We start from the raw sequence: 13906 nt of genomic DNA on the forward strand, positions 1-13906 counted from the left end.
TCATTTACAGATGAATCAGAATTTATTTTACATTTCAACTACAATGTTCAATGTTGACAATACTCAAAACATCAGGCTTATATTCTCAGGAAGGTTAAAGAATTGCAGTATTATTTGTCCAGGTTGTCATGTTTTCTGTTGATATTGAACCTCTGTGTATGGCTTTTTTCTTTTTGTAAAACAACACTGATACTGATAATCAAGCTTATAGAACTTTCTAAGTGAATATGTTGGTATCTTAATGTTGGCCAGTTATGTGTTGAATATTTTTCTGTGATTAAATTAACCCATCCAGAGCATCTGGTTGGTCATGTTATGATTGTGGTGATGAGGAGAACTAACATGGATCCACGTGTATTGATGAAGACTCAGAATGATGAAGAAGTAAATTGTCTGTGTCTTAGGAAAGATGAGATCCATGTGTTAGGTATTTTATTGTAATTGTTTAGGTTGTGTATACTTTCAAAACTGTTATACCTGTGTGTAATGTAAGTTATTGTGGATTGGTGTTACAGGAATTAGTTCTAGATAAGAACTATTTGTATAAATAGGATAGAGAGAATATCTTTTCTTGCAACTTATATTACTTAATTTTTCTCTTTCTGACTTGGAAAATTTATACATAAAGTATACAGCCTTTTTTTTTATTTATGGTCTACTTTTAATAAAGTAATAAATATATATTTGTTTGAATATTGTAGTTTTTATTGCTTCTTTCTTGTTACAGTATTTATTTAATTTTTATTGAATGGGCTTGCACAATTCTCTTCTCCCACGCAGAATCATTGTTTCTCTGTCGCCTCTCAAGTCTAGTAACTGCTAGGTTATAGGAAGTTATTGTAGTGTCTGTCTCAGCTGTATGTACACAAAATAGTTTTATTGGATGCATCAGGCGTGCAGTATTGAATTAAGTACAGTCAGTGATGAGTTTTCATATTTAAAAAAAATCTACATGAAGAATGGGCTTTCAAAGATGCCCCAGTTTCACAGTGCTGGGAAGAGTTTTATGCAAGAAACTTAGTACTAGGCAAGAAAACACAGAAGTGACATGTTTTCTTTGAAAGGTTATTGGCTAATGTTGGCACTCGATTTGAAGCAATCTTCAAAATATTGTTAGGCCACATGGCTCTTAATGTAGTGTATCAGAAAGATAACCTCAGACAACATAAGAGTGTTAGTGTCAGCCCTTAAAGGAGATTGTGCCAAGAACTGATTGTCACTGGAGTCTTGTTCCATAAGTTATGTCATATTGATCAGTCATGGTTATCTTCAGTTGGCTAGCAGCTCCTAAAAATATATTACTTTTTCAGGTGCATAAGCACTCAAGGGTCTTGAATTGCTATGTATATGTATATATAACAGCTTGACTTTGAGACCAGCTGCTTATGATAGAAACAGGTATTCAGATATTGTCATGTGAGTTCATTCCATATCCATGGGCTGACTAGAAAGTGATATCTTCTTTGTAGTGTGATGGACCAGTGCGGTCCAAAATCTGGTTTGTGGAATCTTGTTCCTAGATATTTGGTAGAGATTCTTTGATGGAGGATCAACCCGTTGCAACACCTTTCCCTACAGAGGACAACACAGACATGGAAGTACACATACATACATCTATCCATGCCAGGTGGGAGGCATTCCCATGATTCCATTGTTTGAAAGTAGAAGACAGTATACATCTTAGATTGTATAGCCCCTGTGATTTACAGAAAGCTAAATCTAGCATATGAAATTCACTGTACAAAGGAAACCTGAAAATTGTTAAATTAAATAAATTATATTTCTTTCATTCAACACTCTTGTGTTAATAAGAGTATTGTGATGTTAAAAGCACTTCACATTCCTAGGATACTGTAAATTCAAGCCTTGATCTGCTTAATTTTATGTTAGGCTTGCAGTTGTTTTAAGTACAAGTGTTGGGAAATTGAGTAAAGTAGTCAAGAGACATTTATATTTAAAAGCTCGTGTTTTTTAAGGAAAATAAAAATGTAATATGATATCTGTAATGTATGTTTGCCCGAATGTAATTTGATTTTTTTTTCTTCATTGGCGCTACAGCCCTCATTTGGGCCTAGGCCTACCTCCATGAAACCCTCCGGTCATTTGATTATTTTACTAAGTTTTTGTACATCAGCACCTCTGTATGAAATAACTAGCACTCTGCTTAGTAGAACCTGAAAGTCCAAAACTACTAATACTAAATTTCACCATTAGATACAGCTGTGAGCTATTTCCATCCATCTCCTGTTCGCAGTCTAATTCTATAAGACCCGTCTCAATATTAATAACATCACTAAATTCAGCTGTTATGTGGGTGGTATTCATAACACTAACAGCAAGAATGATCACAAAAGGTCCTTAGGTTTCCTGAGCATAATGTTAGGTTAAATTAGGTTAGACTCCAAATTTCTTCTCTATCCTAAATTGTGTTAGTATGGAATGAATATGAAGTGTTTCTTTGACATTATGGAAGTAACAGAATTAATCGTGTAATAAAAGAAATGCACGAAGTTATTCTGTTAGTAGTAGGGTTGCAATGAAAGACTGACAGATTACTAAGTTTCTCATTCATTCTTTGGCCATCCAATTTCGTTTTCGCACCGCAACTTTCATATACGTGTAGCTTCTGCCTAAAACTTTTCTAAAACCTTCATGATAGCCCAATTTATGGGGCCTTATATATCAGAAAGCAACAGAATTTTCTTTTTTTCTTGGTTGCAGCCATGCATGCAGATGATAGCGCTTCCACTATGCAGGATGTAGACGTAAAGGTGAATGGAAGGGGATCCTTTACCCCACCACAAGGACTAGAAACGCCAAAACGAGCAGTTTACAGTGTACACCAAGCTGTAGAAGGCCGTGTTTGGCAACAAAGAGAGGGTTATTCTGTTTTTCAAGATACAGATAATACTTCAGTGGTGTTTGGGAGGGGGAATTTACAGGAACCATATTGCAGTATATGCAGAAAATCATTTTCTCGTATTTGGTCATTACAGAGACATATTGACGACATACATGGAGACAATGTAGGAAGACCATTCGTTTGTAACATTTGTCATCGGGTTTACAGTTCAAGAAGTAGCCTCATTTCCCATAAATCCCAGTTCCATGCATTGCTAAAAAATAGAAATAAGACTGTGATCAATTAGTACAAGATGAATGATAAGTTCATTGGCTTCTTTTGCAGTTCATTGTGCTTGTGTAGCTACGTTAGTATAAGACTCTGACCAATTAGTAAAAGATGAATAATGAATTCATTGGCTTTTATTGTGGTATGTCATGCTTGTAAAAAGGTATATTAGTATTTTATCGTAATTCTCTTTTGTAAAATAAAACATAATGGCATTGCAGTTACAATAAATTACTTAACTATATATATGCTAACCATAGGAAGATGGCTAACCCTTGTCAGATTTCTTCTGCAATACAATGCTGTAAAAGTGCAGTATGTATTTCTTCCATTTACAACCAGTACAAGGCTTGCAGGCAGGAGATGAACATCTCTGTTTCTGCTTCTCGCAATGGATGTTACACAAGATTATGGACAACCTTCAGTTTCTGTGCCATGTGTTGTGAATGATGAGGCAGTATTTAGAAGTGGTGTATACAGTATACACAGTTTGCATGTATGGCCAACAGAGGATCTGATGGTGCTTTTCACTTCTCATTCCAGCAAAGATTAGTGTCAGTGTAGTCAGACTGTATGTAATACACAACCATCTTGGTGGATCACATTATGCTGGTTTTCTTGAAGAATGCTTCTCCTTTCATGGGATAATGTACCTCTAGATGTATGCAAGAGCGCGTGGTTTGATTATGATTGGATCTCCCCATTTTGCACACTGGGTGTGTAGTTGGCTTAACAACAACTTTCCAGCCAGACTGTGTGTGGAGGTCCAATCACCCCAGCTTCACATTTTCCCAATCTGACCACTCCCCGATATTTTTATTTGTGGTGATCCTAGAGAAGGAAGAAATCTATGCCATGGAAGTTCGGGATTGTGGTGGCATAATTAATCACATTGGTCGATGGTGCAGACTTTTGGAATCTGTGTACACAACTAGTTACCATCAGGGCTCAATTCAGTGTTGCTTTGAGGCTTGTTCTCATCAGGATGGAGGACACTTCAAATGTCTGTTGTGATATACCATTAACTGAGTTAACAAGTCCCCATTGCATGAACAGAATCAACTGAAAAAGAAGTACTGTGAAGTGACAGTTGATAAATGCTGCAAAGGACAGAATTTGCTTTCTTTATTTGTTTAATCGAAAACAAGGAGCTCACTTGATACATTATGTTGCAAAGAAAAATGAAACATTTTTTGTTGTGATAAATAAATAGAATGCAGAAACATATGGAGTTCTTAATATAAAGTGTTCATTATTTCTGTCCACTTGTAAGCAAAGTAGGAATTGCATGATAACTTTTAGTGAAGGTATCCCATATCAGATTCTTAAAATGTCTGTCCAGCTGTTCAACCGCTGATAGGTCACAGATAGATGGGTAGACATGATCTCCACATAAGGCATCCTTTCTTGCTTTGTTGAGAATCCTCTAAAATACTTAACAAATATTTTTAAAACTGACAACATTGAAGCACTTGGGGACGGTGGTAAAAAATTAAAATCATGACAAACTGAGGGGCAGATTCAAGGAATGTTTCCTAAAATTCATTTCAAAATCTTTAATTTTCCTCTCTCTTTTCATAAAATCTATAACCATTTGGTCTTTACATGCATATGAAACTGTGTTTCTCACACTGAAGGCAGAACGTGGGTTGAGGTTGTATGAGAAGAGTGCTGGAGAGAATATTTGAACGTAAATGAATAAGGTGGTGATGAAAAAGTATAATAAGGAACTTACTTGTTGATCTTCACTGAACCTTTCTGGGTTGATAAAAGACCAAGGAGAATGTGGTAAGTGGTATATATAACCACCCATATAGGAGATGAGAAATTCATACAAAATTTTGGTTTGAAAATCTTATGGATCTAAGGAACTTTATAATTTTCCTCTTTGTCAGGTATAATTAGAATGATCAAGTCAAGGGGGATGAGATGGACAGGACATGTTGCACACATGGGAGAGAAGAGGAATGCATTCAGTATTTTAGTGGGAAAGCCGGAAGGAAGGAGACCACTAGGAAGACCAAGATGTATTTTGGAGGATAATATTTAAATGGATCATAGAGAAATAGGATAGGGTGGTACTGAGTTGATTGATCTTGCTCATGATAGGGACCAGTGGAGGGCTCTTGTGAATGCAGTAATGAACCTTAATGTTCCATAAAATGTTGGGAAATTCTTGAATAGCTGAGTGACATGATTTCTCTGGAAGGACTGGGCTCCATGCCATTGGTTTGAAGTTAGAATGAAGCCTAATGGCCTATTTACTTGATGACAGCTATGTATGCTGGTAACTGAGATGGAATAACTCACTGAAACTCTCAGTTGCTTTGAACTTATATGAAGGAGATTTATTTTATATTAGAGATGTAAGCTGGAAGTTTGTCATCAGGTGGAAATAGCTTTGATTTTGAAGTTCAAATTGATAATAGAGTTTAAAGTACTGTCAGATGTTGTGTGCCCAAAGTTGGTGCCAGATTCATCCTGTTCTTATCAGTAGTGCAGTTCTGAAGTAACAGACTTCAGACTCGAAAGCATTAATTTCAAGAAAGCTTCTGCTGAGGTTTTATCTGTGTACTGCAGATATGGTGCAGCCATTTTTTTTAGTTGGATTACAGGGACATGTGGTAGTAAAGGGAGGCTAGTTTGTCTAACTGCTGTCTGATATTGGGACCTTCTGTCATCCTCATTAGCCATGTGGCAAACCTATGGGAAGCATGGAACAAAAATACCATCATTCCTTCATTTTGAGTTTGTACATAGATGTTTGTTAGGCTGATCAGCAGCTTTTACAGTGAACGGTGGAGTTAAACGTCTAGAGTAAATAAGAGAATAATATTAAATGTACAAGTATAATGGACCTCATGTACATTGTTATTTCTGAGTATCCAGTTTGAGTTGATCGTCAGCTATCTTTGCTCTCTTGGAAGAAGTATTTTCTGGTTCATTTTGGGGTTTGCTGAGCTTCTTTGTTGTCCTGTTGATGTCTTTCTCAGTTATAATATTAGCTTATATTACACAGCTCCATGAGACGATGAAAGGTTTGTGTATCTCATATTCTGTTCTGTTTATAGTAGCACATGGTCAGGCATTTTGTGTTCATGTCTGTATATTTGAATAGCCACCAAATTTCTCAAAATAGTATACCTTTTTGAGCAGGATATTAATGGGGTACATGTTCTGGGAAACTTTTTCCTTAGTTGCCAGTCCATCAATAGCTATGTTTTTAGAAATATTCACTATAAATTATCTTATTGTTTATAGTGGCCTGTGAATCATTGAAGGGTTTAACAGTTTTTTTAATTGAACTGCAGTAGTTTCATATTACTTGGGAGTGATAATCACTTTCTATGGGGATATTAAGATTATTTTGAAATTTTGAAAGATTCTGTGTAAGGTATATAATATGCTCATTATTTCAAACACACTGCACTTCGCCACTGTGGCAGGCCGGGAACTAATTAACCTCCCGTTGTTGGTTCTCTGTTGCTAGGTGGTGGTGTGCGGTCCTGTTCATTTCCCCCCGGTCGATCTGCCATGATGACGATGTCATCGTCCAGGCGTATGGGTCATGGTGGGTGGGGAGGCGAGGGTTCCGGGCGACCCAGCAAGGGCAGTCTGCAGTGTCCACACTGTGACAAGTGTTTGCTGAACAGAGATACACTTGCCAGACATGTGTTACATATGCATCAGGAACCTCTGTATGCTTCCAAGTGTACACTTTGCAACCGCGAATACCGTACCAGGAACAGTTTGATGGTGCATATGAGTCGCTATCATAGGAAGAAGGACACTTCTGCTAGCTTGTCCAGTTCTATGTCATCATCTTGGGAAGGGAGAGGAAACTTGGAAGGAGGGGAAACAAACTAACCTTATCTGATGCTTGAATATTTCCATTTTTTGTTTGAAGTGTCATTACTGTGGCTTTTAATGATTCTTCAGCATGAGACAGAAATGGAAGGGACCACTTTGTGCATAATTATTTCAGTAGGTGAGACATGTAAACCAAAACTAGCTTTTGCCTTTACACTTTTTCCATTTCTTCAGTGTGATTACTTTTTCTTTGTCTATACAGTTGTACCACACATATGGATCCATTCCACTAGTCATTGCAGTTTCATGAAATGTTTTTATAAAGGTCAGATTAAATGAGAATTGTCACTCCATAAATATATGTGACACTTAAAAGAGCCTCAGATTGAAAGTACAGTGTATGGACCAAACTTCATCTGTTTCATATTGCTTTCACATATTATTAATCAAAATTTAGACCATGCATGTAAATTCTTTATGCTGTAGAGAGAGAGTTTGTATGTGTGCATGTGCACTGCATTTGAGTGTGTTTGTATTGGACTTGCATCTTATGGCCACAGTGAATTCAAGAGGCTTTCAGTTATAATTGATAGAAACTTAACGGAGAGAAGTGCAAGAGTGTTTCATATTGCTTTCACATATTATTAATCAAAATTTAGACCATGCATGTAAATTCTTCAAGCTGGAGAGAGGGGGAGGGAGAGAGAGTGTACAAGGGGGGGTGTTATATTTAAAATCACTGAGCTGGCTTCGATAAACATAAAGACTGAGTGTTGTGGCCTCGTGGGCTACACTTGCGCAAATAATGGCTATCCTGATTGAGATTCTGTATAAGTTTTCCTCAGTCCCTCCAGATAAATGCTGAGTTAGAACCTTGAATAAGGCCATGACCACTTCCAAATCCTTTTCAGTACATTATTCAATGATCATCCCGTCATTTGACACTGTATAATTTGATCCAATAAAAATGTTATTAAATAAACAAGAAATAAGCATGCATGTGAATATTCATAGGTGTCATAACCTTTACTTATCCCATGAGATGTTTAAAGAAGACAGATTTGGGGGGGGGCAAGAATTTTCACTTCTCCATGTTATCCGGACCGACTCAGGGGTCCACCCAATCTCCTATCCATTGGGTACCAGGGTTAAAGCAGCCGGGGCGTGAAGCTGACCACTCACCTCCAGCTAGTTCTGAGGTCAAGAAAATGTGGTACTTTACATTCACTCCCCCATATGCCATCATGGCGTAGTACTTAATTAATTAAACACAGAGACAACTTTTGACTTGTACAGGAATTGTGATTGCCATATTAACTTCTGTGAGGATGGATGTGGGATGTAGCACGCATGGGAAAGATAAAAAAACCATACAGATGTTTAATTTGAAATGAAAGAGACCACTTGGGAAGACACATGATAGATTATGTAGTTGCAGTGATATGTAGGGGTTTCATATGCTCCGTTTATTGTTGTGGATTTATATGCATTGTTCTGTTGACTACTTGCTGATTTAGCAAGCTTGTGGTGTGACACGTTCTGTATCCAGTGGCTTTGGCCTTATATGGATGTGCTGGAACATGTAATAAATACAGTACAATACAATACCTAGGCAAGAAGTAGGGTGTAATGTGGAATAGATTTGTGTAGCTCAGGATAAGGAGCATAGTAACGCTCTTGTGATCATCTTAATGGACCTTGGAGGAAAATTTAGTGACTGGCATAGCAAGAAGAATTTCTCCTAGGTTTTAGGTAGATAGTGTCAATGGCAGAGAGATGTAATTCCTAAAGTGATCAGCTTTTTCAAGTACAAATGTGTGAAACATAGTTCTAACATCGTGTCGTCGTTATGATCATCGTTGTCATCCTCATCAACAGCAGCAGCCAAACAGCCCTTCTTGAGCCACAGCCTTCCTTAGAAGATTCTGCCAGATTGCATCCAGTTTTCACTAATATGGATTTGACAACAACAATTTTTTTATACAGCAAGGTCAGCCTTGCATCCAACCCTCCAAACTGGAGGACCATGTCTCTATATTTATGTCCCCCAGTGACAGAGTGGCCTAGCAATACCCACAAACGCCGGGTTCCCTTTTTGTCTCCTTGTACAGCGTTCAGCGCTGCAGGGGAAATATTCTATCCTGCCTCCACACAGGGAAAAGTCTTTTCATAATCTATACAAAACTGAATTTGAAGAAACTGTGCTTGTTGCATATTTTTTCTATTAAGATTCTCACTTATTCCAATCTGGGATGTCTGCAACTTTCAACTTGTCAGGCACATGAAAGATAAAGCATATGACCAACATTTTGCCAAACTTATACTTATGTGGATGGCATGACAAAGTTTACTGACAAATCATTTGTTCAGTGTCCTGCTGATTCCTACATTTTTGTAGCCAAGGTCATCTTCTGTAGGCACTATAGTTACACCATTGTTTATAAGGTTGAACTGTAGGCCATTTACCAAGTTCTCCTTTTCCTTCATTATCAGCCTTGTCACTATCAACCTGTCTGCACAGACTCTCAGAGTGCCTTCCAGAGACCCTGTAGTTAACACATTGAACTACTCATTCTTTTCAGTGATTCTGCACCACATGTCAGACATCCTTAAGGTGGAGAAGTTTGTTATAGTTTGCTGGGTACCTAGGCATGCAGGCCTACCTACAAGAAATCGTAATATCAGAACAGACTGTTGGCAGCAAGGTTTGCAACCATTGTCTTCATGCTGTTTTTTTTTAGAAATTAGTTGGTAACACCATCTGTTGGGGTGGGGCAGTCCTCCTCTCCATGAGGAAGGAAAAGGTCATGCTAATATGCATTCACAGTGGGTGTGCACACCCAGCAGATTGGCATTTATTGTGAAGTGCAAAGCTTGCTGTGAAAAGAAACTGCATTGTTTTCTGTGTGTTACTCTGAAAGATTCAATTTAATCTGATTTTTCTCTATAATGCTTTGTTCAAAAATGACATCCCAAATAATTTTGGGCCTAATTAATCTCCACATTAAATATATTCATGTTCCCGGTGTGTGTGTACCATAAAAGTGCAACCCAGATGGAAGAATTTGACGTACGTCGTATATTAATGTGTGGGAAGCTGTCAGGAGATTGCTCTATATATAAAACACTGTTGTGTGATATTCCTAGAGTATTCATTACTGTAAGGCTGCTTTGATTCCCAGATTCTTACATTTGTCTGTTTACCTTCCTGGACACATGGAGTCGATCTTAGAACATGATTTACTTCAAGGTATTGGTGTCTGAGGCCAGTAGCTCAGGTTTGGAATTTGCAGATTTCTTGTGGACTGACTTGTTGTCTAGCATAATAGGATGCGGCTGTTGCAACTTGTAAGCATAGATATACAAACGTTTTCATAAGAACCTTATTTGTAGCTGACGTTGACTTGTGCGGACTACAATTAAACACTTGGCATTTACGTTCCTCCACATCTTTCTCAGATAATCATGGATGACCTGCACCATTCTTGTACAGAATGCGTCCTGTCTCCATAAACTTTTCATACAACGCATGTATCAATGGCCGTAATGGTGGTTGTATGTTATAAAGTTTCCTGGACCTTTGAATCTGATTTTGTTTGAATAAATGACCCCCCTGCACTGTGCCTTTTGCTGTTGTACCATTGTGACCGACATTGTGATGGTTCACACCGAGCGGCAGTGACACTTGCTAGTATGACTTCCTCACACATGGTACAAAGATGGTATGTGTTTCTTGTTTCCAAAAATTAAGGACTCAGATTGTAAAGATAATTCATATTCTCTCTGCATATTGCATTTTCAGTCTAAGACTTGATGATGATGATGATGATGATGTCTCTGGTTGTTTTTATTATGACACTTTATTTGGACTTCATGCAGTGTCTGGTTTGAAATTTAGGATCCTAAAACTCAAATGTGTTCTGAAGACTTTAAAATGCGGAGCTGTGTCTTGAAGACTGACTCTGTCTCTGTCCTCAGGTAAAACAAAGGGAAATAGAAGCTTATTCTGTAAGGCCCGTTAGGCATAGGGTCTAGCACCATACTAGAGGGTTTCAAGATAAAAGAAAAATTTCTTTGGTATTTGCTTTTTAAGTCTTCTCAGGAACTTTGCATACCAATTAATGACAGATTTAATTCTGCTACTGGTCATTGAGAGAGGGACTACTGTTGTAGCTTCTGATGTGATAATTGATTGCTATGAAAACAATGATATGCTTCTCCCATTCACAATTGAACAAGCTAAATAAAATACCTTACTCATTAAATTTAATTTTTGTCCTAAGTAAGTTGGATTAGCAGGCCTACTGGTGATATGTAGCTTTGTCTAACAGACCCTGTGGAATATGTTTCAATGTGTGTTTTACCTGAGCCAGAGCCAGTTTTTGAGATGCAATGTTTAGAAGTTTGTATTTTAAATCAGTATATAAAGCGCCACTATATGTGCTCCCATCTTTAGCATTCGGAGTTTCTTAGAGAGCTAGCTCTATGATATCGATTTTAGTATGTGCCAGGTTGGACACTCTTGGCAGACTTGTTACTGGAGTCTTCCTTATTCTCTGTAGATGAGTGGTAACGTAAATTGATTATAAGCACTTTTTCTCTATCTGTCCTTCATAATCATCCTGATGTTCATCATGACTTGCATAAGCCTCACAGCAAGAGTGTGGGATATAAAGATAATTGTGCAATTGCAGGATGAATGTTTAAAGAATGCTGCCATATAAATCCTGTACAAGCCTTTCTGCGGCAACGTGTTACGTATTAGGAAGTGTCAAGAATTACACTAAAATTAGGAGTTGTTTTAAGTTACATAGTGCCTTTTTAGGGCACATTGTTTATTATTAAGTTCTTTGACTTAATTATTTAAAATATTGGTTTGCTTAATTCATACAGCCATTCCTTGTACTGGGGGAGGAGGTCAAAAGATTTGGAAATAAACCACTCCCTAATATTCGTTATTCTCTCTCTCTCCCTGGTCCCTAGGTGGTGTAGCTGTACCAATGTGGTTGCCAATGCGAGAGAAAATCCAAAATGAGCTGCGTTTGGAAGCAGAAAGGGGATTCGTTTGTGAGGAATGTGGGAAGGTTCTCCGCAGCGCAATCACTCTCAAGAGGCATGTTCTTGATCTGCATCGTGAGCAGACAGAACGGTTTTGGTGTAATGTTTGCCAGAAATGTTACCGTACAAAGAATAGCCTTGTTGTTCACTTGTGCAAATACCACCAGAAAAATAAAACAGCCCCATTCTCAGTGACCCAGTATCGGAATTAAATCTCTTATAATTGGTGTATTAAGTTCCTGGCAGACTAAACAGTAACCACAAAATAAATTTTTCCTTCATCTTGAAATTGCCTGTTGTGGTGCTTTTATAATCTTGGAAATTTTTGTGTCCAGTATGAGCAACAAAATTAAAGAATCTGTAATGAACCTAGTTCTCAGGTAAGAGTAGTCTCTTCCATTTTTGTCTGATGCAGTATTTATTGTGAAGTAATTGTATTAATCCATCATAACTATGGACAGAAACTAAATTGTATAATATTTAAAGGATTTTATTTAACCTGTTCGGTTGTGTATGTGAAAAGTATGTCATTGCTTTCATAGCAATCAGTTATTGCATTAGAGGCTATTTTCAGCATTGTAGATTATCGACCAAGTTCTTCTCTTGTAATATTAAGAACAAATGACTGGCAGGAATTGCTTTGAATGTTAGTACTGTGTCTGAAATTGATCTTTGGTAGGAACCTTATTTGAGACGATGACTAATGTTGCAATGTAATTTTGGAGAATGAAATTTATACTTTTTGTTGTTTTGATTGATTTCTGGTGCATAAGGTCACTGTTGCTTATGTGACACTAATTTGGAGTTTAAAAATTAAAAGATGTATTTGTGTTATTAGAGTCGATTGGAAATGACATTATTTCAGCGCATATGGATTTGGTTTTGGATCCTTAATAAGTGGCCCCTTTGACATATTTCTTGCATGTAAAAGAAAGAAACTGTTGTAACCTCCAAACATGTTAAAACATCTGATTGAAATTTATGTGTTTATGACCCAGAGTGAGCTTAACAATTTGAAAGTATGTGCATTCTGATGTTTGGATAGAAAGTGTTGTGTGCCACAAACATTAGACCGTTCTCCAGGAAAGATCTGTATATATGTAATGATATGAGGAAAATAATTACATACATACTTTTTTGGTGCAAGTCATCTACAAAATACATAGGAAGGTCAATATTTATGAGATATAAGAAAGTATTTATATAGCATACTGCTTAAATAAATTTGTTAATGTATCAGGTTTGTTTACAAGCATGAGTTCAGCTGGGAAGAATTTAGTAGCTGAATTCAACTGTATTTATAGAACTTTGTGTAATTATTTCTGAGCATGGCCTCCTCCTCCTCTATCTCCTATCATTTTCTTTGTCTTGTCATTCCCAGTTCTGGTTCAGAGCTCAGTCTGCAGCATCCGTACTGAGGATGTGTATATGTAACTACAAATAATTTTACTTGCAGGAAGTAATTTATGAGATTAGGACAGACCCACCGGTACTCCTCTGTAATACTGATGATGATGATGATATTGTTTTTATTATTATTGCATCACGCGTTTTACTTTGAAATTAATACTCTTGGACAAATGCTACTTATCATAATGTATTTATTAATTTGTCCACATACAGTTGACATATTTTTCATGCAAAGGTTTTTGTAAAATTTGACTACTGCCTAAAATTTTAACCCAGATTTGTACATATCCACCATAGGATTAAGTTACATTGCTTAAATGCCAGAAGAGTTTTTTTTTTTTTTTTTTTTTTTTTTTTTTTTTTTTTTTTTTTTTTTTTTTTTTTTTTTTTTTTTTTTTTTTTTTTTTTTTTTTTTTTTTTTTTTTTTTTTTTTTTTTTTTTTTTTTTTTTTTTTTTTTTTTTTTTTTTTTTTTTTTTTTTTTTTTTTTTTTTTTTTTT

General features: G+C 36.7%; 1 protein-coding gene across 11 annotated transcripts in view; it reads left to right on the forward strand.

Annotated features, from left to right (window-relative positions):
- Positions 1-13906, forward strand: part of LOC111873894 (broad-complex core protein) — a 108084-nt gene that overhangs the window by 37234 nt on the left and 56944 nt on the right. The window contains exons 6-7 of one of the 11 annotated variants that reach the window (XR_004514044.1): positions 6621-7118; positions 11924-11974. The exons of 7 other annotated variants lie outside the window; for them this stretch is intronic. Coding sequence is in view for 3 of the 4 variants with exons in the window: in XM_023868957.2 (XP_023724725.1) it covers positions 2722-3149 (428 nt within the window). In the remaining variant the exon portion in view is untranslated. Of the gene's footprint in view, positions 1-2721; positions 4293-6620; positions 7672-11923; positions 13783-13906 lie in introns of those variants that run through there. 3 more of the 11 variants (XM_023868958.2, XM_023868957.2, XM_023868960.2) reach the window with 3 other exon arrangements.

This window comes from Cryptotermes secundus, unplaced genomic scaffold (assembly GCF_002891405.2).
Source record: "Cryptotermes secundus unplaced genomic scaffold, Csec_1.0 scaffold597, whole genome shotgun sequence".
Lineage (NCBI taxonomy): Eukaryota > Metazoa > Arthropoda > Insecta > Blattodea > Kalotermitidae > Cryptotermes > Cryptotermes secundus.